Consider the following 26,939-nt stretch of genomic DNA (forward strand, 5'->3'; position numbering starts at 1 on the left):
AGCTAATACGCGTTGAAATTGGAATATCCTAGCCAGCTTTCCAATTGTGTATTTGACTATATAATCCTTTCTCAAAGAATAAATATTTTGCCACTGCAGGTAGTGTCATAATGAGCCAGTCACCACCATTGGATCCCTATATATATATCTAAGACACGTGAGCTTATTCTTCTCAGTTCTACAAATGTTTCTTCTCAGGTATTGTAAATATATTGCATTCATATATTTAATAATTTGTTTTCTGAGTGCTTCTGCACTGCCTTTGCTCGCAGCCCTGCAATGTTTTTACTATACTATTCAATGAGAAAATAAAACTCAACGCTTTTTAGGAATAAAATAAGTTTTAATTACAGCACTTGGGAGGAGGGAAGGCAGCACAGAATGGAGTGACAATTCTTGAGCTATCTGTATTTCCATTCTCAATTTGTATAACTTTATGACTTGGATTTGTGGCCTTTGTTCTTAGGGAATGAGTCCAGAGAGGAATATGTAGAAAAAGCAGTGTTGTAAGTGCTAGTCAATGAGCAGGATCCTGATGGCACCTGAATGCCTGTCTGTATTTGTATACATCAGCAGCAGTTTCAGCTGAAAGAAGCAGATGTTTAGAGTGAAACAGAGCTGAGGACCATACAAATTGCAAGGTTCTTTTATTTCCAGTAACTTCAGTCTGGTTCTACTGGCTGAATGCCCATTTACTACTATAATAAGTTAGGTGACCTTCTGAAGCACATCTCCCAGTTTATTTTAATCTGAAAAAATCCATTTTATGAGCTCCAAAGATTGTTCCATAATTCAAACTAAAACACCTTAAGTGACAACAATTGGGTTATTTGCTTCAAAAGTGTGCTACTGATCTGAACTGAAACATTAATGTAGATGCCCTGTTGTGGGCACATGTTCACCAAAGTCCATTGGTGTAACTGCTACTTCTAAAGATGTGGCTAATACTGCAAATTTCAATAGAGCACTAATAGTGCAGGTTTTGATCATTGTCAAGTACTTTCAAAACTTGCAATGTGTACACAAAAGGTTTTATATATTCCATGTGGGAGGCTGTGCTGCCACAACGGTTCTTCTATAATCACTTAATCTAGGTAGGCCTAAGAGATAATGGATATTGAAACAAAGAGCAGGAACTCCAGTCTCACCTCTAAGTAGCGATGTAGACAAATCTGGAGTTAAACAGTCCTAAAGTGGGCTCATGCACTAGCATTTATTCAGTAGCTCAGAGCAGAGGTGCCTTAGAAGAGCCATCAGAGAATGCCTCCAGTGCTCCTGCTCTTGCTGTGTCTGTTCACTGGAGAATGGATTCAGGCTTCAGTGCTGCCCATCAGGCATCTCCTCTGAGCTCCACAAGACACTTCTTAGGTCTCTGGGCATACAGTAGATCACTCTTCTTGCTATTGTCATTATACGGCAGATGTGCTAGCTCCCAATTCTCTCCCTGAATGTGTGGGTATGGGACTCTTACGGGATCAAGCCCTGAATATTTAGCTTCCTTATGAATGTTTGACAACAGCCCAGCATGGTGTGCCCAGAAACATATTTTTTCAACCCAGCTGTAGCACATCCATCAGTCTCCTGCTTCTTTTCTGCCCTTCACCATCTAATTAGCCAGTTTAGGTCATGTAACTTGCCTCCAGCTATGACTGGCTACATACCCAAAATTGTCATTTCACTCCATTGCTGCAATTTCTAAATAAAATATCTGAACCTTTGAAAAGCTGTCTCTGCTTTCTCTGTTGCCATTTATATGCAGAAGACATACATGTGGTTAATATGCACAGTATATATATAGTACCAAACAGATTAGGAGCTGGTTCGAGTGAGGAAAGATTGAAGAGGTTTAACACAGGATCATCATCAGAGGTAGAACTTTTATGAGGGTCTTCATCTTTTCTTGTAGAAGATATGCCTTCTGCCAGGCATACTGTGAGGGTGTGTTTTTAAACAGAGTTTATTTTCCTGGACGTATGTTTTTGAGGTTCTTATTATGGCATAGAGAAATAAAAAAAATATTAGAAAACAGTCACCTGAGTTGATAAAATATAAATAACATCATAAAGTCATGACAGTATCATGAACTGGATTATTTTTTTCATGGGAAGGGAGACTTCAGGGTCACTGCCTTCATGAGGATGCCCTAAAGAAATTATCCTTGGTGAATTTCCTCAGACTATCAACTTTACAGGATGTATCTCCCATACTCAGGTGTTTTCAGTCACTGAAGCTGTGTTCCATAGATAAGTATGCTGGACAAAAGACCTTAATAATAACTTCATTTGTAGGCACTACATAAGTGGTATCATACTTGATTCAGATAAGCATCCAGTGCATGAATAATGTTGGGGACAAAGCTAAAACTCAGTTTATGTGGTGGCTTCCTTACAGGTGTTTGTTGGGATGGGTGGCTTTATTGGACAGATTGTGATTTCAGAGTTAGACAGATACGATATCCTCAATCCTTGGCAGTTCTTTCACGATGAGTCTCCATTGTAGCTTCATTTAGAGGGCTTTCTCCAGAGGAAACCAATTTCTGCAAAGCAGCTTGTGGCTTCAAGGAGGGTTTTTCATATTCTAAGTCTGCTCTTGTTTGTATAGAGAGGTTAGCAGGGCTATGATGTAGCAGCAAGCTGATGAAAAAATTAAAGGAGACAGATGTGATGTGCTAATGAAGTACAACATTGAAGAGGATGGGCTATCACATATAAACCATGGAGGTGAATTGTGGTTTGAATACAAGATCATAGAATAAAATCACCTTATTTCCCAAACCATTCATTCATTTATCAGATATTAACCAAAATAATAATCTGATTTGTAGTAGTCTTTCGCTTTGAAATCTCAACTATGTCTGAACAGACTGCAGAGAATGCCAGAAAAGAGTTGGAAGCTTCCAGAGGAATAAGAAATTAAGTTTATTCCAAATATAGGAAAATGGGGAAAAATAAAATGAAAACATTCCTGTTCCACCGTATGACTTTATGAGCATTTTAATACCTTTTCTATTCATATGTCTATTCATGAAGTATATTAATGCTTAGGGGGAAAAGGCAATACTTCACCAAAGCTGGTAATATATTCAGACACTTTTGATTACTATTTCTTTTATCCACACATAAAAGAAACAAAAAACCCATAGCAAATAAATAGTGAATTCAGGTGCTAGCAATATGCCAAAACTGCAGGAAAAGCTATGGAAATCAGTGGCCAGTGAAGCTATAGTCATGGTTTTTTTTCTGATTTCTACCTGCCTCCCCCCACCAAAAAACCCCCAACAAACCCAAACAACACCTATATCAAAAAGCCCTCCACTTTTTCTCCCGATATAAACCCCTTCTCTCCCTGAGTAATCTTCTGAGTATATTCAGTGGGTTTATGATGCATAAAAGGTTTGTATTTCTTTAAATATTTTTAATTATGCCAAAGAGAATAATGAAATAAATTGAGTCAACCTATTCACCTAGCTGAATAGTCAAGGAAAAACAGGGTGAATAGTGCATGAAATACCATCAGTACATCAGAACAGGAGCTGATCTTGGGATCTGAGCTTACAGTTTCATCTCAAGATACAATTCTGTGCCACACCTGTCTTCGAATCATTGTTGCATTGTTTACGTGACTTTAACATGCATCTGACTGATGAAATTATGGCTGGACTTGTTTCTGCCCAGAGAAGCTAGGCAGGCAGTAGAAACTCTTTGTAAGTTAACTACCGACAGTTTTGAATTATATATAATTTGTATGTGACAGTTCAGTGAAATATTGTGCTATGATAAGCATACAAGCAAGATAGACTTAGGGCTCTGAATGCAACTTTAGAATAATAGTGTCTCCTCACTTGAGAGTTCAATCATGTGGTTTTAATGTTCTCTGAAGATGTTTTTGTATGGTATACATGCTCTTGTATTACATACAGTAGGTAGAGTAGGACCTTCCACTGTGTTCCAACTTAGGTTTTAGTATCTGTGTCTTTTTGATAGCTAATCATCTGTCATTATAGTTAATTCAAAGGTGGTGAAAATATTTGTATTTTACTTTATTATACTTTACTATATTACATAAAATAATATACTGTTTTATACTTTTTCTGAAAAGTTTTCTAGTTACTTTCTTTAGCGTCAGAACAAATTACAGCCTTGGGAAGATCTGTGGTGCTGTTAGTTATGCCATGCCAAGGTTCTGTACTACAGTATTGCTTTTATGGAAATGGACTGTACTAAAAGCCAGAAGACATTTTCTTACTTTGAACTCTCATTAGAATGAATTCTAAGAGCCGTTCCCTGAGACTAGGTTTTGCAGACAGAAGACATTCTGGAAAGAAGTCATGCTAGCATGAAGTCTTTCAGTCTATAATGTTTAGTTATTTGAACCTGAAACCAGATGCATGTATCTTATTAATTTCCTCAGTTGTATACATTAAAAATAATATTATGAATCTTTTAGACAGTCTTGCACAGGCTCTGCCTAGCCAAATATAAAACTGCTGTAGCAGTGCACTACATGCCAAGGATTGGCACCTGTATTTGTTTTATTACTATAGAAATTACATGAGGAGTTATCACAATTCCACTACTACATCTACTGATGTTCCCGGTATTCTCCTCTACCTCTAGGGAGTTACCTGAATCTTTAATATTTTTTTAAAAACTGTCATTATCTTCCCCTTCTTCACATAAAAAGGCCTTCTTGTGTTAGATAACTTTTCCTAAAAGGGATATAGGAGGCATACAAATTAAAAAAAACCTCTGCAAACTAGTCTCTTTTAGTGAAAAGTTAGTTGTGGGTATAGGGAAGGTTGCTAAAATTAAAACTAGATTTAAGATTGACATGTAAATTACTAAAATATTCTGTTAAAATCATTCTTGCTTGAGATTAACATGATAATAATGTCCTTTGCAGAGTTACAATATAGTGTAATGTGGATGTGAATTGCTGAAATTAATGACATTTGCAGTCTCGGGGACCTATCAGAAGTCAGTAGATGTTTAATTTTTCAATAACCAAGAACAATGTTTTGTCAGGTTATTTCACCTGAAAGAAGGTGAAAAAACCAAAAGCCTACAAATCTGTTCAAGCTATTTTTGAACTATTCCAAAAGTGACCTTTTAATTAAAATTTCCAGTAGAAATGATAGTCGGCAGGAAATATGCTTGGAAATAGAATGCATTGTAAAATTGAGAGGCCGTGATTCTGTTTGCTACTACCCAGAATAGAAGGGTATCAAACCTTCCTTACTAGCATTACCAATTTAACAGTGAGTTTCAGCAAACACTCAGCTGTGGCTGAGTGACTAGTACACCTTGGTCTGTATGACTAAAGAAGTCCCGTTTGGATCTGTTCATAACAGATAATTGTGGCTTCTGTAAATTGTATGTTGGGACAGAGCATTTTGACCATGTTTGATAAATATCTTACCTGGAATTTAGTAGTAACTCTCCAGTCATTTCTGAGTTGGAAGGAAATACTAAAAGCAACATATTTTTTAGTAACGTAAGTTCCTGAGGTCAGTATTCCCACAGATGGTTCTGAATGTCTCAATGGCTGGATGCAGAAGTTGGCATCACTTTGTTCTGCTTTTCTTAGAATGACACCCATTACTTCTGTTGGAGTAGTTGGCAGTTGCAGTATTCACCAATTTACTTCAAGAGGAGTAAACAAGTAAAGAAATAAATGGGATGAGCATGAGGATTAGCTTAGACCCTGAAGAACATGCACAAAAAAACTTGAAGGCTGAAAAGTCACAGTATTTAACCAATTAACAGCATTATAAATTAAACACTTTACTATTAAATCTACAGCAAGTGTTTGATTGAAAGAATTGAATAACAGGCATTTATTATAACTGAGACTATCTTTCTGCAAGATCTGTGAACAGATGTCTGGAATGTTTAAGTGTTTTTATTTTTGTGACAAAACTGATAGTTTCCTTTTTATTACATATTTGCTTTACTCATACTTGAAAACAGTAGGATCAAAACCAGTTTATATCAGTGACTGTACACACATTTGATACACATATAGTCTTTACCCAGAAGAGGTTATCATAGAAATATACAAGACAAATTGAAGTTGAGAAAAAGGGAGAATTAGTATTTCTGTTTGAGAAAAGAAATACAAATGGAAAAATAATCAGCACTTAGATTATTAAGTCTCAGTGATGTCACTGGAACTGTCTAGGTGAGTTGCTTGCAATGAGTGTTAAGGGTTAACTGTCTTGTCCAGTTGGCTTTTCAGAGTCACCCTGGACACCCGTGACAGCCTGGAGTGTAACTGAGATCTGTTACTAGTTGAGTGATTCTCTGAACTGTGAAATCATCCAGCTGTGAAACATACCTGCTATCTATAAAGCTGGGCACAGCATGGCTTCAGGGCTCCACTAGCATGAAAACCCAGCAGCATATTACTGTGAGGAAGGGAATAGCTTATCAGCTTCAGGAGGGAAATGTCCAGTTTCTGTGACTTTACAATGAAGTTCACAGAAGGGTGAAGAGGAAGTGTAAGTCTGTTGTTCCAGAAGGAGAAATGAAACCTCTGATCAGTCTATGGGACCTGATGGGATACACCTGAGGGTGCTGAAGGAGCTGGCTGGGGTGCTTGCCAAGCCGCTTTCCATCATTTCCCAGCAGTCCTGGCTGCCTGGGGAGGTCCCAACAGATTGGGTCAGAAGGATGATCCAGGAAATTACAGGCCTGTCAGCTTGACTTCGGAAACTGATGGAGCAGCTCATCCTGAGTACCATCACACAACATGTGTGGGACAACCAGATGATCAGGCCCAGTCAGCATGGGTTTATGAAAGGGAACTGGGGTTGTTTAGTCTGGAGAAGAGGCAGCTGAGGGGAGACCTCATCGCACTCTACAACTCCCTGAAAGGAGGGTGCAGAGAGGGGGGATGAGTCTCCTGAACCAAGTAACAAGCGATAGGACAAGAGGGAATGGCCTCAAGCTGTGCCAGGGCAGGGTTAGTCTGGCTATTAGGAAGTATTTCTTTCCAGAAGGGGTTGTTGGGCGTTGGAATGGGCTGCCCAGGGGGGTTTAGGAGTCATGTTGACATAGCACTGAGGGATCTGGTGGAGTTGGGAATGGTCAGTGTGAGGTTAATGGTTGGACTGGATGATCTTCAAGGTCTTTTCCAACCTAGATGATTCTGTGATTCTGTGATTTATTACCCCAGAGGTATGTTAAAATTTGGGTTTTAAATTGGAGGAAATTAAAAGAAGAATGTAATGAAGGATGTAGTTATATACTTAAGAGGTTTTTTGAGAGATTTTTGCATTTGATGTTTTTAATCAATTTTCCAAGGAACAATAAACTGAACTAAATTAAAAGGCACGTGGAACAAATTTTTAATTTGATTAACCAAGCTAACTGTATGATTAACTATTGTCCCTTTTTCTCATGCTCACCATTGATCTCCCTTAGGTACTTTCTGTCTTTCGTAGTACATTCCCTAGTATTGCAAAATATGTTGTCTGCTCCAAAGGTGCCTTAATATGTGGGACCCATTATTTTGAACTTGCTGCTAATGCAATAGGAATACTAATATTTCCTGTGATCTATCATTTGATCTTATTTATTGCTCCATATTTAAGTTATAAGCTCACACAGGAATGCAGAAAAGCATTCAGAGCTTTTTTGACACTAAATAAGTAAAATATCAACAATAAATCATAAATATTTGCGACCTTTCAAGGAATTCCAATAGCAAAAACTGAAGTGCAGCTTACAAGATCCACTGCTAATAAATAGCTGGTTCTTCAAAGCTGGTACATGCATAATGAGCATTTGCAGTCTGCATTGCAGGCTTTCGAGAAGATTATTGTAACCTGACAGCAATAGTTAGAGACTGCAATTTGCATTTCAATAAATGAATAATTGATTTTAAATATCTCTTCTAAAAATTTGAGCAGTGCCTTTTCCGGTGGTGAGCAACAGCAGCATCTTAACTAGCTTAGTCTCAGTAACTCTGAGACCCATTGATTTCTATGTCATTCCACTGATGGTTTGCCTTACTCCCTTAGCGTTTAGATGTTGCTATATCCAAATGACAACCTACATAATGAAATTCTTCTGGTCATTTAAAAACATGGACAAACTATTTTTATGTTTAGCAAAAGAAGCAGTATGTTTAGCTTCAGCTACTAATATCTACACAGTAAAATGATACAGTTAGTAGAAAATCTTGGACTAACACCTTTGAAAATTACAGAGATGTTCTCAAAAGATGTAAACTGAAAATCGTGCTGTTTCTTAGTACAGCTTGGAATTCTTCCTAAACTCTTGTGTGACCAGTTCAGAGTGGTCATATGAGGAATGACAGTGTGAAAAACAACTGCAGACCTGCAAACTGTAGTCTTGTTCATTTTCCATTAAACCACCTGGTGCCCTCCAGTGAAGCTCTCACTAACACACTGTATTGCCACTCGAGAAGGAGCAATGAATGGCACTAAGATCAGTTTATATCAGTCATTCAAAACAGTCTAATTTTTGCTAACAATTCACTTGCTCATAATTGTAATTTTAAATACGTATTTAAATATCTGTAAAAGCTTTAAAGAGAACTTGGAGTCCTGTTTATTTTGCAATCCCACCTAAGGCAATACTGTTCCTAATATAGCTCTGAGACTCACTTACTTCCTAGGCCTCATAGTGTCTCACTATTTCAGACTGCTCAAAGGAGGAAAGGAGATGTTTAGCATTGGCAGAAAGGGGTCCTGCAAACCCAGTAGCTACAGGAGACTGGTATGGTGTGGGAGTTTCCATTTTGCAGATGTAAATTTTATTTTTAATCTCAGTGTGATGGGTTTACCACAGCCAGCAACTAAGCACCATTTTACCCCTACAGTGAGAAAACGTGTGTTGAGATAGACAGTTCAATAAACAAAGGAAAGAGGAAGAAAAGAAACCCCAAACTGATGATGTGAAGGCTATCACTAACCACGTCCCATAAGTAAACTGGTAGGCCTAGCCAGTCTCTGAGCAATGTCTACCTCCCCAAAGTGCCCTCCTTTTTTTTTTTTTTTGGTTGCTGAACATGATGTTGTACAGCATGGGATATCCCTTTGGTCAGTCTGGGTTATCTGTCCAAGGTTGTGTCCCCTCAACTTCTTGCCCACATCCAGCCTACTCACTGAGGAGGGACGGGGAGGGTGGGCGAAAGAGAAGGCCCTGCCACTGTGTAAGGCACTTGACAGTACAGCCATCCCAGTACATTCAGCTTCATGATTTAGCACATACTCCAATGACATTCACAGTCAGTCATCAACAGTGGAGTAATAGGTGATGGATGGAGGGTCAGTGATAACTGAGTTCCAGCTGGAATGAAGCATGTGTTCTGCATGTCAAGGCATTTTCAGGACTTGCACCACATCTGTTCTTCCTGGCATTCTTGTCAAACAAATAATGTAGTATTGATATTTTTTCTATTAAGCTTGTTGTTTTCTAGTAGAAAACAAGGAGAAAGGAAACTTCTGTGTCCCTTGTTTGTAATTTCATTTTATTGAACAAGAGTGTTTAAGGGAAAAAATTCATGAGCTGTGGCTCACAGTCTAATATCACTGATGCCAGCAGTTTCCAAATCATTGCTCTGGTTGTTGTCTAGTTAAATATTTAGGTTATTTGATTGCATGTTGAAGGAAGCATTGTAGGGCAAGGTAGCGAGCTAAGAAATGAGAATTATTATGTCTAGTTCCTTTTTTATTTTGTTGTTGTAATTAAATCACTAGAGCATATTGTTGGGAATATGTTGCTAGTAGACCAGCAGTGCATGCATCCTTTATTATTTAAAGGATATACACAGTTTTTGGAAATCATACAGGACACATTCCATGAGAGAGCACAGCCCTCTCAACCCTGTCAGACTTTAACAGGAATGGAACACACGATGTTATAAGAGGGCAGTCTAAAGAGAGATGTATGCAGGTGCAGTGTGAATAGATGAAGGTGTGGTGAAATTAATGTTTCACTTGGTTACATTTGCTGCTCCATAAAGCTCACGGTTTGGGTTTCTCAAGTGCCTGTGATAAAACCTTTTAGATAGGTCAGTCAGTCATCAAATGGATGTTAGAATAGAGAACTTTATTTCTGGTGTTAGCTGTTTTCTTGTTTGGGAGTTGATTCAGGGTGTGTTTAGGTGCTTGCTTGAGTCAGGATCTTTGTGTAAGATTTGCTGCCAAACTCCTTTGGCTCTCTGAGATTTTGCAGCTTATTGCAAGGAACTCTGGGTTAGGCCCATTTAGTGTCTGGGATAGATACTGTAAATACAGATAAAGAAGGATGCAGGTTTAATTCTGACCCATTCCTTTGACCTGCTGGAACAACTCTCACTGCTTTGAAACTAGCTCTTACTATTGTGTCTTTGTCTCTGTTTCTCTAGCTGCAAGCATGAATGATATCTGTCTTGCAGTGTGTTTTGAGGTTTACTGATGTGCCACCATTACTTGTTATTATCTCCGAATTGTCCCTGGTGAATTTTACCCAAATGTTTTCATTAAAGTCTTCCATGGAGTTTGGCCACTGCAGAGTGCCAGTGGGAATGTTCTGGAGGATTTTCTTTCTGTTGACACAGTCCTGACATCAGCTAGTCCAGAGCTCTTGGGCAATCAAATATCCATTGCCTTTCATCAGGAGCGGAATGCTGGATCTTGGATCAGAAATGTTAGTATGTTGATGCATTCAGTTGTTAAGTTGTTATAGTGCAGCAAGTTCACTGAACTATTATCTGTGTTGTATTCATACAGAAGTGTTTGAAGTGTTACACTTTGCTGAGACATCAAATACGACATAGGTTAGAATTAAAAGTTTCTATTGCTAAGATCCACAGATGTTCATTTGTTTACTTGTTCGAAATAATGGGAAGCTTTTGCAATTCTAGGCTGAGAATAAAACAGTAGGTCCTGAAATAGAGATACTGTAATTGTCTTAAATTTATATTATTGTACTATTTAGGCTCACCTCATCCTCAGAAGAGGGTTTAAACTGAATTAACCTTCTCTACCAACAGTATCTCAAGCAGTTTAAATAATTGTATACGTAGTTTTCACAATCGTCTACACTGAGATGACAAGGTTCAGCTCTCTGTGTATGATTTCTGTATCAGCCATCTGATACAGAAATGAGCCTTTCTGAAGCACACAGTATCAATCTGAGTTTCCTGTCCTTGAAGGAAATGGGAGTTTTTCAGTCAGAGCAGACATACTTTACAAAATTGAGAAGAAATAAACTCGGTGTGTTCTGAACCATCAGGGTAGAAAAACTAGGTGTTCAGTGGTAGGTACTGCTGAGGCAAAGCTTCTTTTCATAGCTACCACTGACCTTTTGTATAGGACCCTCTCCCAATAAGCTAATTGCATCAATTAGCCAGTTTAACTGACAACTGAATGGCAGCCTATGAACTCCAGTTTTGTCTCTGTTTAGATACTCCTGCCAGACAGAAGAGCATAAATCTATGTTTGTTCTCACTTCACTTTGTACTTTTGTCTCCTCGAGATGCCTTTTGTATGGTATTATTAGGACAGTACAGGCTATCCTACCAATTGTAGTGCACAGATAGAAAAGATGTTAATATTTTCAAAATAAAACCCTTTCTCTCTTCCTTTAAAAAAACCAGCATAGTTGAATGAAGTAGCTTTCATGGCTGTCTGTGATGGATTTGAACTGTGATGAGTATTGAATGAGCTACCAAGCCCTGTACATCACTGAAGACTTGTCTTTGGTAGCCAGTTGGCTGGCAAAGTAACCCTATCACATTATTATCCTAAAAGGTATATGACTTGTGCTTCAGTAAGCTATGATATTGTAAAAGGTTCTGGAATATCATTGGAAAGAGCCTGAATGCTGTATTTCAGCTCATGTAAAATGCACATGGATTTGATTTGGAATCCAAATGAAGATTTCTTGACTGACCTGTTTGTGAAGGATTGGTTCTAGAGAATTTTGAGAAAAATGCCAGCTATAGGCTTGTTTTGCATTTGCTCTGGAGATTTTCTCTTTTATTTTTGCCTGCTTATCCTGGCAGTGTTTGTGTTCTGTTTAGATGCTTACAGAGGCAGCACAGCCCTCTCTGTTTTGTTTTGCAAGCTGTTCTTGCTGAAGCCTTCTTTTTTTTGTTCATTTTCTTAGTCTCATCTGAGTCATTAGGCTTATCTTTATATGTCAAATGATACACATAGTGATGACAAGGGGGAGTAATTCAACACTTGTACTTGACATTTGTCATGTCAGGCGGTTCTCAGAATGTTATGTGTAAGTAAAATGAGATTTTGCAAAAGCAGTCTGCATTTGGCTGAGTCTGTACTCCTTAAAACCAATTACACTTCAAATTCTTCCCACACTATAGAGGCCTTTATGTTGCATGTATTTCTTTATAAATATTTTATATTTTAAAATGATACACAAAAAACCAGGTTTTTGTATACAGAAGAGTATACATGTGAAGGATTATGAAGGGATAAAATATATTTCTTTGCCATATTTTAGAACAAATTTTTTTTGTTAAATGGCAAACTATTTAAAAAAAAACCCCTACTTCCTGAACCTTTTTTTTTTTTCCTGCCATGTTTATCCTGCAGAAATCTTATGCTGTGAAAGATAGCTTTTAATTATCTTGCTGTGTGGAAATTGCTTCTTGGAACTGGATGGTTCAATAAGTGCTAATATTTAATTTCTTGTGATCTGAGTTGAAATCTTGACTTATAAAGGGAAGTTTGTTGACTGTACAGTAAAGGAAAGGAACTAATTGATTTGAGGGAAGAACAATCTCTTTGAAGAGGCTATTAAGATGCTAATGAGTAGGTGATACTTAAGTAAAATAGGTGTCTGATTTGTTCTGATTGACTGCAGTAAGAAAAGAATCATTCACCACTAGAAGTTTTCTACTTTTCTATTTCTTTCTTTACTGTGAATCCAGACTTTACTTCTAGCATAAACCATATTTACCAGCAAGGAAAGATAGTGATGCTGTTCAGACACAAGGCTGGGGCACATGGCTCCTTTTCCAGCTATGAAAGATTTTCTGTAAGAAAAATGCAACTCCTGTGTTCTCTCTCTCCAATTATCCCATTTGTAAAGGAAGATAGCAAAACACCATTTGTTGATGTGGCAAACCCTTAATAGAAGGGACAGACATGTACAGTATGTTTCTACAGTTTCTTCCTAAGATCTTCCAGCATTTGGAAGAAGATAGGATAGGATGGTGGGTGCCCCTTATCAGACAGTGCTCTGTGTCCAGAGAAATGAACTCCTACCTGTAACTAAAATAACTAAGAATGAAGAGAAAACACCCTGCTTAAAGGCAACAGAATGCCAGTGAATACTCTGAGAGTTAACTGACTCTCATAATCAGAATGTTCTCTGTGAAAATTGGGGGTTTTAACAAAACAAACCAAACGTGGTTTTTTTGTGGTTTGTTTTTTTTTTTTTTTTCCTACTGGTAAATCTGAATCCTACATTTTGTAAAAGTACCCTGAAATGTTTAATTTCAAATCCACTAAATAACAGATGAATCAGAATTTCCCTGTTAGGGAAATTCAAGTTTCCATCCCTCAAACCAGAACTGTCTCAAGGTTCCTCTGTGATTTTGTCCTTGCTTTCCGCAGTCTGCCATAGCATGTTTTAATCAAAAGATAAGTAAGTTATCCATAGAGCCTGGTCTATATCAGAAAAAGGACATGAGAAGTTTGCTAGGTATGTATCCAGTTGTGACATATTGCATATAGAAGGTGCAGCTTAACAGTTACCTGGATTGAAATCAAGTAAGTGGATTCCTTGCTAAAAGTTTAATTTTATTGAAAAGGTTGAAATAAAACTATTTAGTGTTCCCAAAGCAAAGATTTTCAAACTGCCATTCATTAACAGTTTTGAAATTTCTAGGTGATTGGTGATGGATGAAGAAACAGAGCCAGTCAAGTGGTGGTCCTTTTGGGAAAGATCACATAAAATAGCTGTGCCATTTCTCATTATTTTTCTTCCCAATGCTTGCAAGTACCTCTGACTCACAAGAGAGTACTGTTCATCATTCAGTTTTGCAATACGTATTTGTGTTAATACGTCTTGTCTTCATGTTACTTACATCTTTCTCCAAAATAGTCTTCTAATACTCTTACTAGAGGGGTTTTGAGCTTCTGACTATTGTTAGTCCACACAGTTGCTTATGGTATAGCTGTACTCTCTTTTTCATCATAGCTCGGTGTCACAGTCTCTGTGTTACAGTATTTGAAATAAGTGAAACTGTGTGTGAGGGAGGAAAGCTAAGTTTAAGCATGCTTAAGGTAGAGCAGCATGGATGTGTCTACACAACTACCTTCATCTATTAACAGGAAATTGTGTTTATAAGGGTGAGTAATTGTATACAGGCCTTAGCAATTTCTTGACCTTCAGATGACATTGTTCAGACGTTGGAGGTATTGCTGTTTTGTGAGAAGTGCTGTGGCACAATGCCAGGCTGTGAACTGTGCAAGGATCTAACAAGAAGTGGACCCGAGGGACACGGTTTTAGGGCAGGCTTAGATCGAATCTTACCTCATCCCCTTGAGCCACCAGTACAATAGTTAAATAAAAGACTTTTTTTGAGACCCTTCCTTCCTCAGAAACTCTTTGTGAGATGTGACTAGAATCTGTCATTCGGTAGGTCTTCCTTTACCATGTTTTTGATGATAAAAACAGTTTTCCCTGGTTGAAGATGGATTTCAGCTATTTAATTGTCTTGTGTGTGATGCACTGCACACCTTATAACCTGAGGCTGTCACATGTCTTCTCTGCTCTGTAGGACCATGTGATGGTGAAGGGTCTCAAAAAAAGGCTGTTGATGCAGGGGGCAGACTACTCTGAGGAGTGACTTCTCTCTTATTGCGGAACTCCAAGCTCCAGACACAGCTGAGATGCCAGAAATGTGTGAACTGATGGTGTCATGAGACAAAAAGTAGACAAAGGACAAGTGAATGATTCATATTTTTTTTTGCAAAGGTGATTAAAATCCAAGTATGTTGCATCTTTGAACAGATCATCTTACATGACTAGATTCCAGAAGATTCACATTTACTAGCAACAGGTTTTTTCTGGATGTTATTCACACTGCACAGACTTTAATTGTTGATAAGGAGTTTTGTAAGGTGTATGTTTAATCTGCATTCTTGTGACTCGCTTTTTATTGAGACAAAGTATTTTCTAAGTATTTCCTTTTGTTAATGTTTAACATTCTTCTAGTGATTCATCCCTTACTTCACCAGTTGTCCAATGAAAAGATATGGGACTAAACTGGGTTTTATTCCATTCTGGTAAAATAACGAAGCAGGAATATTGTTCATTATTTCCTGTGCACAGTTATTGAAACAGATGAAGCAAGAGAGGAGTGCTTTCCTTAGTGAAGAGGTTCTGTAAATGGTTTAATCTTTAAAAAAGCAACAATTAGAAGAGGACAGCAGAGTTTTAAACGTTCATAGTAGCAGGCTAATGAACAGAGGGACAAGAAGAGGTGAGAAAAAGGATTAACTTTGCTTATATGGACTTCTTGAGTGCCATGTGAAATGATTACTTCTTATTTCTTTGTCTTTGTTCAGAAATATAAGCATATAATAAAATATGTCCTAAAAGTCTGATATCTGGCCACAGAAAGAAGGTGCAGAGGAAATCTAAAATTTTGAGGGCCTAATCCATACTCTCAAGTGGTCCAGAACCACTCCCTAGCTAGCCTTCAGTCTGGTGGAGGTCCTGGGCACTTCAGCTTCTAGATCAACTCAAGAACCATGACATTGCACAAAAGGTCCCTTAGAACCTGTAATCACCAAAACCTACTCCATCTCTTTTGTATCCTCATCACTAAGAAGTAAAGCCCCAAATCTCTTCTGTATACAATAAAAGAGAAAGGGTAAATTATGTGGTAATTAAGCTCCCATCAGACCAGGGAACAAATAGTGTTTACCATAACTGGAATAGCCCATTCTCGTGGGTTACCTGAGAACTTCATTTTTCATCAGATTCACATCCACTATTCAACAGAAAAACAAATGGAAATAATTTATTGAGAAAGTACTCTAGGTCTAATGAATTCTAGGAGGAACCAAGTCATAAATGGACAGTCATAAATGATTACTGGATGGAAAAATTTTGCTAAAATATCCTTTCAGTGAAGTGCTTTAGACATCTTATGTCTCATATGATAAAATATTTAATATAAAAGCTCAAATACTCTTGGCGTAATAAAATGTAAACTTCCACCATCAAAAGCTTCTGTAAAGTTTTTGTGCCAGTTGAATGGTCTGGTACCTGTTTTCTCTGTATGCAGGATTAGTTTGATGGAGAAAGATTTGTCAAAATGTTGAGTAAGATGCTATCACCTTTTAAGGCCAGGAAGAACTCGGGTTCTTATTTCACAAATTATTGATCCACTGAACAAATCTGTGCAACACAAAATTCCCATTGTTACATGGATGCAGTTGTTTGTGAAGTTGTAAAAACATGTAAGGTTTATCATCAGTCAGGTTATGGCCACGTGGTCAGAACTTATGTAGTGAGAAGAGATAAAGTATTCCAGTACATATTTAGTATAAAACCTGAAATCTTTATTCTTGATACATTAGTAATTCAAGATTTCAGATAGGTAATCAGTGAAAAGAAAATGCTTTTCTTGTGACATTACTTTTGCAAACTGGAATTACACATCATGGCCTGTGTGTAATATCACCTTTCATCACATGTATTTGTCCTTTTTTGTACTGTGTGGAGATAATGATTGACCTTTTTTAATGGCTCTTGACCAACACTGTAATGCTCATTGTGATACTTTTCAATTGGGTTGTCATAATAATGAAGGATTAGGTCCAAGAGCAGGAGAATCTAGGTCCTGAATTGGTATCCAGTCTTTTTAATTATTACAGTTAATCAAATAATTTTATTTAGTAAACACACATGTGCAAAGGTACCAGCAGTTAGTCTATGTGATGAGTAGGATTGAGGCATTTTTCTGTTTAATTTTGTTTGAACCTCAGTGTCTGCAGACTTAACAATTAAATTCCTGTCTTGTTCATCACTTGATGATACTGTAATGAGGAGGTAGGAAATAGATAAGAAAGCCACTTGACTCTAAAGATCCATTTCATGCTAGGACCAGATTCTGATGCACGTATTTCTGTTACATATTACTTCACAAGTGAATTAAATTATAGATTAAGCTTTAGATCAGTATAAATATGGCAGCCTCTGGCATTTAAGGTTTTTTGAGGCAGAATTGCCAGTGACCATAAAATGACAGCCCTTGAAAAATCTTAGATCAGATGACCTAGTGGAATTACAGTCCAGTCTCTCAATGTTTCACAGTGCTCGTTGTTCAGTAGCATTTTGGGTTTTGTGCACCGTTATATTGTCTGAAACATTTTTAACCTGCATTCTAAATCCTTATATTGTACTCATACGGACAGAATATAGCTGGTCCTTTCAGGATATTAATTCTAGGTTTAGAAGAAGAAAAACAGCTATCACTGTAGCGCTCCAGCCCCGAATACAGCTCCCTAAACATGCAATCCACAGTGCCTGTTCTTATTTACCCTGGTGAGAAATGTAAATATGAATCCCCTTCAACTGCTTTCTCTGTTGATGTTGCTACGCAGAAGGCAAACTTGGCAGCTGTATGACCCAGATACCAAGCTCTGGAAGATTTGCCAATTGAAGAATCTGCATCTTGCTTGCTCATTGAAAAACAATAACATTTTCTGTTGCCTAAATTTTAATTGAACTGTTATGTGCAGGTTTGTAATTATTGTGATCATCTGATGTTTTTCTTTAGTAGTAAGTGCAGCCATAAATTATTATACTAAGTGTAGAATTTCATAATGACTCAAAAACCTTCTCAGTAAACAGGCTATATTATAGACTGATTATTATACAAGAATTTCTGTAGGATGATGTTCTGGCTTCGATCAAAATATGGAAAGGGATATGACATTGGCGACCCTAGCTATTTTAAAAGACACCTTGGATAGTCTTTGGCATCACTGATGAAGGTTCTAGTACTGTGCAGTGCACTGGAACTCAGTAGAGTCATCAGATGATCTGCAGTACTCATAGACCATATGTGATAGCACTCTCGAATCCCTAGATTTGAAATTATGCATAGATAGTGAACTGAATCTTGTTTCTTTTTTAAATCTACACCTTATGTCAAGCACCTTTCTTGCTGTGTACTTTCATGCCAGGAAGAGTTTCCCCCTGAGTACATACTTATAGGAAGGTCACTGTTTTCATGAATTACTTGCTGTGGCAAACCTAGTGATTTGAAGCTCTGTAATATTTTTACCAATAGGTTTCTTACATTGTTAAGCAGAAAAGAAGAGGGAGGATAAAAAGTGTTGGAATAAGTATAAATTGGTGGTTCACAGATGTGTGCTGCTGGCAGTTCTGATGGTACAAGGCAGTAAGCGTGTTACTTTTCATGTAGATAAAGCAGGTTATTATGTGGTGAAATGTTTATGTATATCTTTCAATGAAGGTACTTTTTTGAAAATTTAGTGGTTTATCTTAAAAGTGCCTGATTTTTTTAAAAAATGTCAAATGTTACCTAATTGTTGCTGGTAGGAGGTGGGAGACCTGGCTATTCGTAAACTCAGGGATATTCTCATTCAGTCCAAATTACTCTCTATAATGAAGAACACACGGGACCTTCTCATTAAGCTCATACCTCTGTTGTATCTCTACAGCATTACTGAGATACTTGTGCTTCATTTGATATAAAAGCTCCCTTATTTATTACTAATTCTGTTGATGTAACAGTTCTTGTGGTTCAGGTGAATCCCATGAGACGACAAAGAAGAGTACAGTTCATGAGAAGCCGAGTAAACCTTGCTGTGGAGTAGGTCAGGCAAGAGCAATGTGGAATCAGTGCAAAGTAAAAGGAAATTGGAGAACAATGTCTGTTTCAAAATAAAGCAGGATTTCATGTTATATACGTTTGACATGCCTAGACCTAGAGCTTAACTTAGATTCAAATATGGTAATAAAACAACATGTTGTTTATGGGTAATTGTGGACAATGCTTTGTCCTTTTCAGTACTTTTCTACTAAAAAAAGTTCCCTATTCTTAGAATAAAAGTAAGAGATATTCTAGGTTAGGTCTGTAATTTAAAAAAGGCAGGGAAAGCAGCTATTATTCATGTGGACTTCATTAATAAATGACAACAGCAGTATCTGATCTTTAACAAACAGTGAAATAAATCAGTGCACTGGGGCTGTAGCTCCAGAGCTGAGCACTCAAAAACTAAAGTGTAGGTATCTATCTGTGAGAACTATTAGCTTGGTAATCGATAGTGGAGGACAAAGAAGGGTTGACAGAGTCCCTTCTGCCAAAAAATCTTGACATTTTCTGAACTGAAAACAGGTGAGAATAAGGATGAATGTGTGTGTCTCACATCCACCTTTGACAGAAAATCTCTGAGCCTGATAATGAACTTGACTGTTTTAAGAATGCTGAGACAGGATGAAATTGTTGTACCAGTTCTGAATGGAGAAGATGCCAGATGCTTTTTAACAAAGTTAAAAAAATTTGGACAGACTGTTACATGTCAGAACCCACTGTCTCTTAAGCTTCTAAATATATTACCTTTGTCACTGAAACTTAGATCCAGACATTTTAGAAAACACCTCTGTGCAGTGACAGAAATATTCAAGGGGGATGAGTCCATAGCAGTTTTGTTTTGATACTTCTGTATCCAGTGAGAGAGAGAAATACACAAATTAAAGGTGGAAAACACCTGCTAGGTCATACATTCAGGTCTCTCAAGACAGAATATACAAGAAAAGTTAGGAGCGATGTAAAACCATTTTGACCTTGTAGCAGAACTTGTCAGCACAAGATCTGTTCAGTAGGATGCTCTGTGCAAACAGCTGTAAACAGTTTACATTCTTTCTGGGGCTCCCATTTGCAATAGGAGACTTAATTTAACATGCATGCCAGTAGGAGGAGAGCATGATAGACTCATCCTGACATGAGTTTGTGCCAGAATGGAGACTATGTAAGAATGGTTTCAGTGTATTTCCTTTGCACATTGTTCCATTTTCCCAAGAGGTGCCTTCCAGGCTGAGAGCTTCAAGCACAGAGTGTGGTTACGTGGCATCTGATGCACAAGAAAGACATTGATCTTTTTCCATTGTAAATGTAGAGAGATTATAAATTTCAGGCTCGGTGTCTTTCAAAGAGTAACTTGATTTCATTTTGCTGTCTGCAAATTTATTACTAGATTTAGATAAGTCAACAAACAGCTAGCCCTTCAAGAATACCAATCTTTGGTACTATTTGGAAATACTGTGCTTTTCTTAATAAATTGCAAGCAGAGAGAAATAAATCCATTTGGCTGTCTGAAAATGGTACCGGCCAAAGGCCCACTAGAGTTAATGAGGAGACATTTTATAATATTTTATCATTACAAGGGCTTGGACATAAAGTCCTTGCCTTCTGTCGTGGTCTAACCCCAGCTGGCAACTAAGCACCACGCAGTGCTCGCTCACTCCCCCCACCCAGTGGGATGCGGGAGTGAATTGGAAAAGAAGTAAAATTTATGAGTTAAGACAGTTTAATAGGACAGAAAAGGAAGAAAGTAATAATGACAATAATAATAATAAAATCATTAGAATATACAAAACAATTGATGCACAGTGCAGTTGCTCACCACTCGCCAACTGATGCCCAGTCAGTTCCCAAGCAGTGGTGTCCAGCCAGCCTTCCCCCCAGTTTATATCCTAGGCATGACATCATATGGTGTGGAATATTCCTTCGGCCAGTTGGAGTCAGCTGTCCTGGCTGTGCCTCCTCCCAACTTCTTGTGCCCCCCCCAGCCTGCTCGCTGGCACTGCACGAGCAGCTGAAATGTCCTTGACTTAGTATAAACACTACTTAGCAACAACTAAAAGCATCAATGTGTTATCAACCTTATTCTGGTACTAAATCTAAAACACAACACTGTTCCAGCTACTAGGAAGAAAATTGACTCTATCCCAGCTGAAACCAGGTCACCTCTAAGCACAAAAGGCCAATCTAAGTTGCAAGCAATTTTCATGCACTAGGCAATATCTGAGATCTGCTAAGCAGATCTAGTAGAATCTGTATTTTAGGCTGTTTAGCATTAAATGACATCTTAATTTCTGATAATGAAGTGGAGAGACTGCTCAAGTGTTTTTCTAATATTTGCAATGTAATTTCAAAGGTCAGTGGTAACAGTTTGCTTAAGTGTTCAGAGAGCCAAAGGCTGCCCTGAACTATCCTTTCTTGAGAGCCGGTTACCTTCTGTAGCTTGACATGTTCTCTAGGACCAAGGACTCATTCAGATAGGCTCTAACTGCAGTAGGCCTTTCCCTGGCAATTAATGAAATTTGAAGGAAATACCAAAACATCTCAGTTTTGAGGATGGATTGTACTAAATGGTTTTGATTTGTGTTTCCAGAATAAAGCTGAATTTTTGTTCCATCTTTCTCATCCCTCCTTCTCTTTCATTCTACCTCGCTTCTACTCCCTAGGAAGGAAAGGAAATAATAGAACTGTGTTACCAAGCAAACTAATTTTCAACCATCCAAGTACCAGCCTACGCTACACTGTAATAGTCACGTATCATTATAAACTGGCTGCACTAATGAGAGGGTAATTTTACTTTGTTAACTCAGTCATTTATTGTGCTACTTCAAGTGTTGATTTTTATAGCACTCAGAAATGTGCTAGATATGTCCCAGATATGTATAGGATTAAATGATAATGTAGATAACCGAAAACACTTGGATATAAACAATTGTGATACATAAGCATGAAGTTCACAGGAACAGTTTCTATGACTAACAGGGAGAAAAAGTTTTTTATCTTTTTATCTTGCAGTGTTTCATTTTGGGAAATTTGTAAAGATTATTGTTTCTGGAGAAAATAGCTGAAATTGATGATTTTTGCTACAAAACTGACATTTCATATTTTCTGTTCATTACTTATTACAGTAATGAATTGACGTGAATTTAACAAAAATAATGAGTTGCTACTATTAAGTACAGAAGTGTAAAAAATACAGGAACTGCATAAAATGCAGTAAAATAAAAGCTGCTGTCTTTCAGAGGCAAATGGGTAGACTAGATAGGTTGTTGGAGCATGAGACTTTTATACCCTTTAAAAATGTAGGGTTTGGGTGAAGCCTCTTAGAATTGTACGGGCTAACATAAAAAGGAAATGTGCAGTATGACATTGCAGGAGAATGAATAAATTTGTTGCTTATATATCATGTGTTACGTCATGGAGATGTGGTGCTTACTGATAGGCATCACTAAGCCTGTAAGTCAAGATGGGGCATCAGAAAAAGATTCTTGCACTAATTATGCTGAGACTTTTACTTGGAAGACAGCAAAACAAGGCCCAGGCTCCTTTTATCTTTGTTTATGCAATATATAAAAGTTATGCTTGGAAAATACAGAGTTTATTATAAAAAAATGGTTGCTTTAAATGGAAATAATTCCATCAAGAACTATGAAAGCATCCCTATACTTCCCTTTTTCCCTCCTAAATGGGCCAATAGCCATTTAATCCTTTACTGAAGAAATAATGTGGTTTTAAATACCCCTTGGGCAGAGTTAGACACCGAGACCAGATTTCCTTTTTGTAAAGGTTTTAGCCACTGAACTAATGAATCAAAAGGAACAAATTATCAAAACTTTCCAAAATAAAGTTAGTCCTAGATTCTTGAAGAAAAGCATGTGTTATCGCAGCAAAATCTCTTCTCTGCTTTTCTGCATAGCTATCTGAAGTCACCTGCCTCAGCCTGGTAGCTTTAGTGACCTAGTAGCTGACACGCTGTTCACTGGTATGCCTCAAAATCAGGCGTATCCCTTGAATGTTACAAATCCTACCACTAGCAAGGCCCCGCTACCAAACCACACCAAAGAACAAGGCCTTGTGATACCTCTGTCTCCCATGACGACACCTGCGTAAACCTAAGTTCCAATTTATGTAGACAGAAAGCTTAAATGTTCCTGTGAAGGTGTGTCCAGATAGCTTGAGAAACAGATTGTTCATCAATTCTGATAAACAGAGGTCTGATGACCAGAATTAAGGAATTTCGTATGCCTAGTTTTCCCTGTTTCTTTGTTCTACACAGAACAAAGCTATAGCTGCTCATTTTCCAACTGAGCTGACAAGTGACATGACATTTTGTTTCAGTCAGTATATATTTTGTTTATTCTGTGAGTAGTTAAGAGGTAGGCAAGAATTTTCTGTTACACTGTGTGAATTCAGAGTTATTTAAGCTTAACATGACAGCATCATTTTGCCCTTATCTCAGTGCACTCTTGCTTTGTTTCTATATTGAAGACACCTAATTTTCTAGGAATACTAGTGTGCCTTTTGGTATTAACAAGGTTATAGGGTTTGGCATCATTAATTGAGCTGCATCACTGCTAGTATCTGGATATCATTCACACATGTCTGAGATAATATATTATTAGTAGGACCCATTAATTAAGTATGCCAATTTGTTTATAATTAACTGAAGAAATTTATGGCATTAGAAAAACTATTACAGTAGCTGCTATAAACACATTTGGTAATGATAGCAATGCCAAGTTTAAATGCTTCCAAGAAGAATTACTGATACTGATACCACAGTGATCACTGGTCATGTTTGACAGCACTATGTAGATGTGGCAATTATGAGTTTTATGTTCTTTTAAGTCTACTTTAAATAGCAACTTGCACAATATTAGTATTTTTTCAAAAATATGGCAGAAAACCATTCCGAGGCTATAAAACTGTAGCACAAAATATGCATGCTCCATAATAAAGAAAATCTGAAATCTCACCACACTCAAATCGAAGAGAAATACTTAGATTTATCTTTCCTGTGCACATTCTGACATTATTATGCACTTAAAGATAAAGTGGGGAATTGTGCTTGTGAAATAACTCATCCTATTAAATACTGAAAACAAGAAAAAATGAGATCTTGGTTTAAAAAGAGTGAAAAATGGCTCTTGCATTTGAACATACAGGTTAGGTTTTTTAATAATTTGCTCATTAGGCAAGTATTTCTGTTTTACCTCAAGAGTAACAAGAAACTGATCTTTCATTGTGTAGCTGCATTTCAGAAAAGAGAATTACTGCTTTGCCTATGTATTACCTATACTAGAAATATGTTTTCCCCACCTTAATCTCCATTTACTAATAACCTTAGGTTTGTTATGTCACCTCAAGAATTCCAAGCTACTCTTTGTCATGATTAGTACTTTTAATTGTCTTCTGCAAGGACCACTATCTAGTTGATGATCTAAAATTTACAGTTCACAGTGATGATAATTGTTAAAAGTTAGTAATTGAAATAAATGATTGATGACAAAAGCATCCTAAATACTAGAAATATTGGAACTGAGGGAAAAAATCAGGATATAAATTAGCAAGATTTCTGTTCTGTTGGTCTTCATAGATAGGAAAAGTCATGATGAAACAGTGCAAAGATGAATGGGGATTTACTACTGTCTTGAAATACATTTGGTTACAGGTGTCTAGTTTGCAGGCAGACTGCAGAATTTACACTTATACACTTAATTTTGGCCTGAATTTCTCAAAGGTGTAAGTGCTGCTAATCCTACTGGTTTTGAAAGGATCTGTTAATAATCAGCAGTTTTGAATGTTGGGTCATTTGAGTCTAAAAGAAGAACCGTTAGCCTACAGGAAAGGCTGAGGTTTTTTGGTGACTAGACACTTGGGTTTTTTTAGTGTTATGAACTAAACCAGACAGTGTTGGACACAGATTTTAAACAAAATCTTTCGGGGATAAAACCCCAAGTGTAACTATGTATGAATAAGATGGGAGAGATTTCCTTTCCAGTGAATCAGTACTAAGTAGAATGCATATGTCTAAGCTTTGAGAATGTATTTCTGCTTCTATAATTGCATGGATAAGACTAATTATGCCTGTTACACAGAGACAAATATGTTATCTATCTATATGCAACTTCAGGGCTTCAGCTTCTAGCTTGGAATTCTGTTGACACAAAATGAGAAAAGTAAATTCAGAGACTTGCCTAAAAATATGTCAATAATTAAATCTGCTGTTCTCAAGGTTAAGTAATGTATCTTTCTCTCTCTGCTATGTGTAGAGGCAGTGATGAAAAAGGGGTTCTTCTCGGTGTTTCTAATACAGACTAATTTGGCTGTGACATTTTTTTCTGGATTATAAAATGAAACCCATGTGGTGTTCACTGCCTGGAAAAGGAAAAGTGGTTATTGGATGCAGTAGTGACTGTGCTCAAAAGCAAAAAAAGCCATTGCCTAACAGCAATGACAGCCATTTCTTAGAGGGACTCATTAAAGAACACAGCAAGGCAGAAAAATAGTAAAAGGAAAAAAAAAAATTTATGCATGAGAGAAACTTATGTAAAACTGCATTGAGTTGTTGTGAACTAGATAAACAAATTATGCAAATGACCAACAGATTTAAATTTTTATTTCCTCATTTATTTCATAGTTATAGGAGATTATTACCAGTTGTCTAGTTGAAAAAGTCAAAATTAGTATTTTAGATGACCTCAGAAGGAAGAGTCGGTTGTGTTTTTAGCCCTTGGTCATGCTGTCTTCTCTTGCCACATGAAATTAACAAAACATTCTTGCCTCACAAGATAGTTCTCATCTGCCTTGCCAAAGTGTTTATGCAGTTGGAACCTAGGGTTTAGGAACTCAACTGAGGAAAGAAGATTTAACTCACTGGAGAGGAGTTTATGGGAGGTGTCTGATTAAACTACAGTGAATCCCAGAGATGAAGGCATCTTTGTTCCTGGACCTGGGATTACCTGGACTTGTAAAGCTTCACAGACATATGACAAGAAACTAAAAAACAGAAAATAATTGTCCTCCACCTCACTTAGACCAAGGGAATCTTCAATTCAGATGGTTCATATTTGTAATATCCCTGTAAGTACTCAGTTTTCTTACTCAGAACTCTGTTAAGGACTGTGGCTGCTGTTGGATGTCCCCAGCTGAAGTTTTAGTCTTTCAAGGCTTTCAGAAGCCAACTACACTCAGTTGCTCTTGGAGAACAGTCTCACTTCGTAGCCTCACACTCACAACCGAGTAGAGGACAGATTTTAGTCTATATTTTTTACCTACTTTTCCATCTGTCTTCAGTGTCTCACTTTACCTGAGAGAACTTCTCTGATGTAATTTTCCAGCCTTGTTGCAGTGATTCAGCAGCTCACAGCAACCTGAAGAAAATCTAAGGATGAAACACATCATCTTCAAGAGTTGTCCTCTAAATAACAACTTGAGGGTACACTGCCTCTATGATCAGAACATCCTGTTGCACCCCTATGCTGATTGAGAGGCTGCTTTATATCTTCTTTTTAATTTTTTGCTGTGTGGAAAAGGCAATAAGCAGAAAGAGAAAGTAGTTTTACTCTCTGGAGTGCAATTAGTGAATAGACTGTGATCAAAGATCTTGCACAGCTGCACAAAAGGCTTAAGAAGAAATATCATTCATGCATCCTCAATCCCATAACCCATACAGAGGGCATTTTCAGTATTATGGTGTAGACAAATGTCACACCATCTTGCTGTGTCCCTCAGTATCTTCAAGACTAAATCTGTTAGAAGGAAAATCCTCTGCTCTTTCTTCTGAAAGTTAGTTAGAAGATTTATTTCCATTAAGGTAGGAAAAATAGGAAGGTGCACTCTGGAACCACTGTGCAGCTGTATGCAAAGTGATGTGAGGTCTCATATTGCCTCTTCTCCAGATGTCTGATAATAAGATCTTGTTTGCTTTGGTTTCTGAAATAAGAAATTTCACCAAATGTTGAGAATTTCTGCTCTCCTACTCTTCTATCCTACTGTTACTCCAGGGACTGATTGTTGATGTAGCAAACTGTTCTCTGGTTCTTAAGCACAAAGATCAACCAATCTGCAATTACAAACACACACAGCATCATGATAGATAATGGCCA

The 26,939-nt window shown here is 37.4% G+C and overlaps 1 protein-coding gene and 1 long non-coding RNA gene across 4 annotated transcripts in view; one reads left to right on the forward strand and one right to left on the reverse strand.

Moving 5' to 3' along the window:
• The window catches only part of LOC141950292 (uncharacterized), a 304,169-nt gene that overhangs the window by 180,460 nt on the left and 96,770 nt on the right, over positions 1-26,939 (forward strand). The gene's annotated exons all lie outside the window — the stretch shown is intronic.
• GALNT18 (polypeptide N-acetylgalactosaminyltransferase 18) overlaps positions 5,623-26,939 on the reverse strand; it is a 326,140-nt gene continuing 304,823 nt past the window's right edge. Inside the window, exon 10 of the mRNA XM_074884918.1 lies at positions 5,623-5,642. Within this exon, the coding sequence (XP_074741019.1) occupies positions 5,640-5,642 (3 nt within the window). The 3' untranslated portion in view covers positions 5,623-5,639. The remainder of the gene's footprint in view (positions 5,643-26,939) is intronic.

The sequence above is a fragment of the Strix uralensis genome, chromosome 15 (genome assembly GCF_047716275.1).
Source record: "Strix uralensis isolate ZFMK-TIS-50842 chromosome 15, bStrUra1, whole genome shotgun sequence".
In the NCBI taxonomy this organism is placed as follows: domain Eukaryota; kingdom Metazoa; phylum Chordata; class Aves; order Strigiformes; family Strigidae; genus Strix; species Strix uralensis.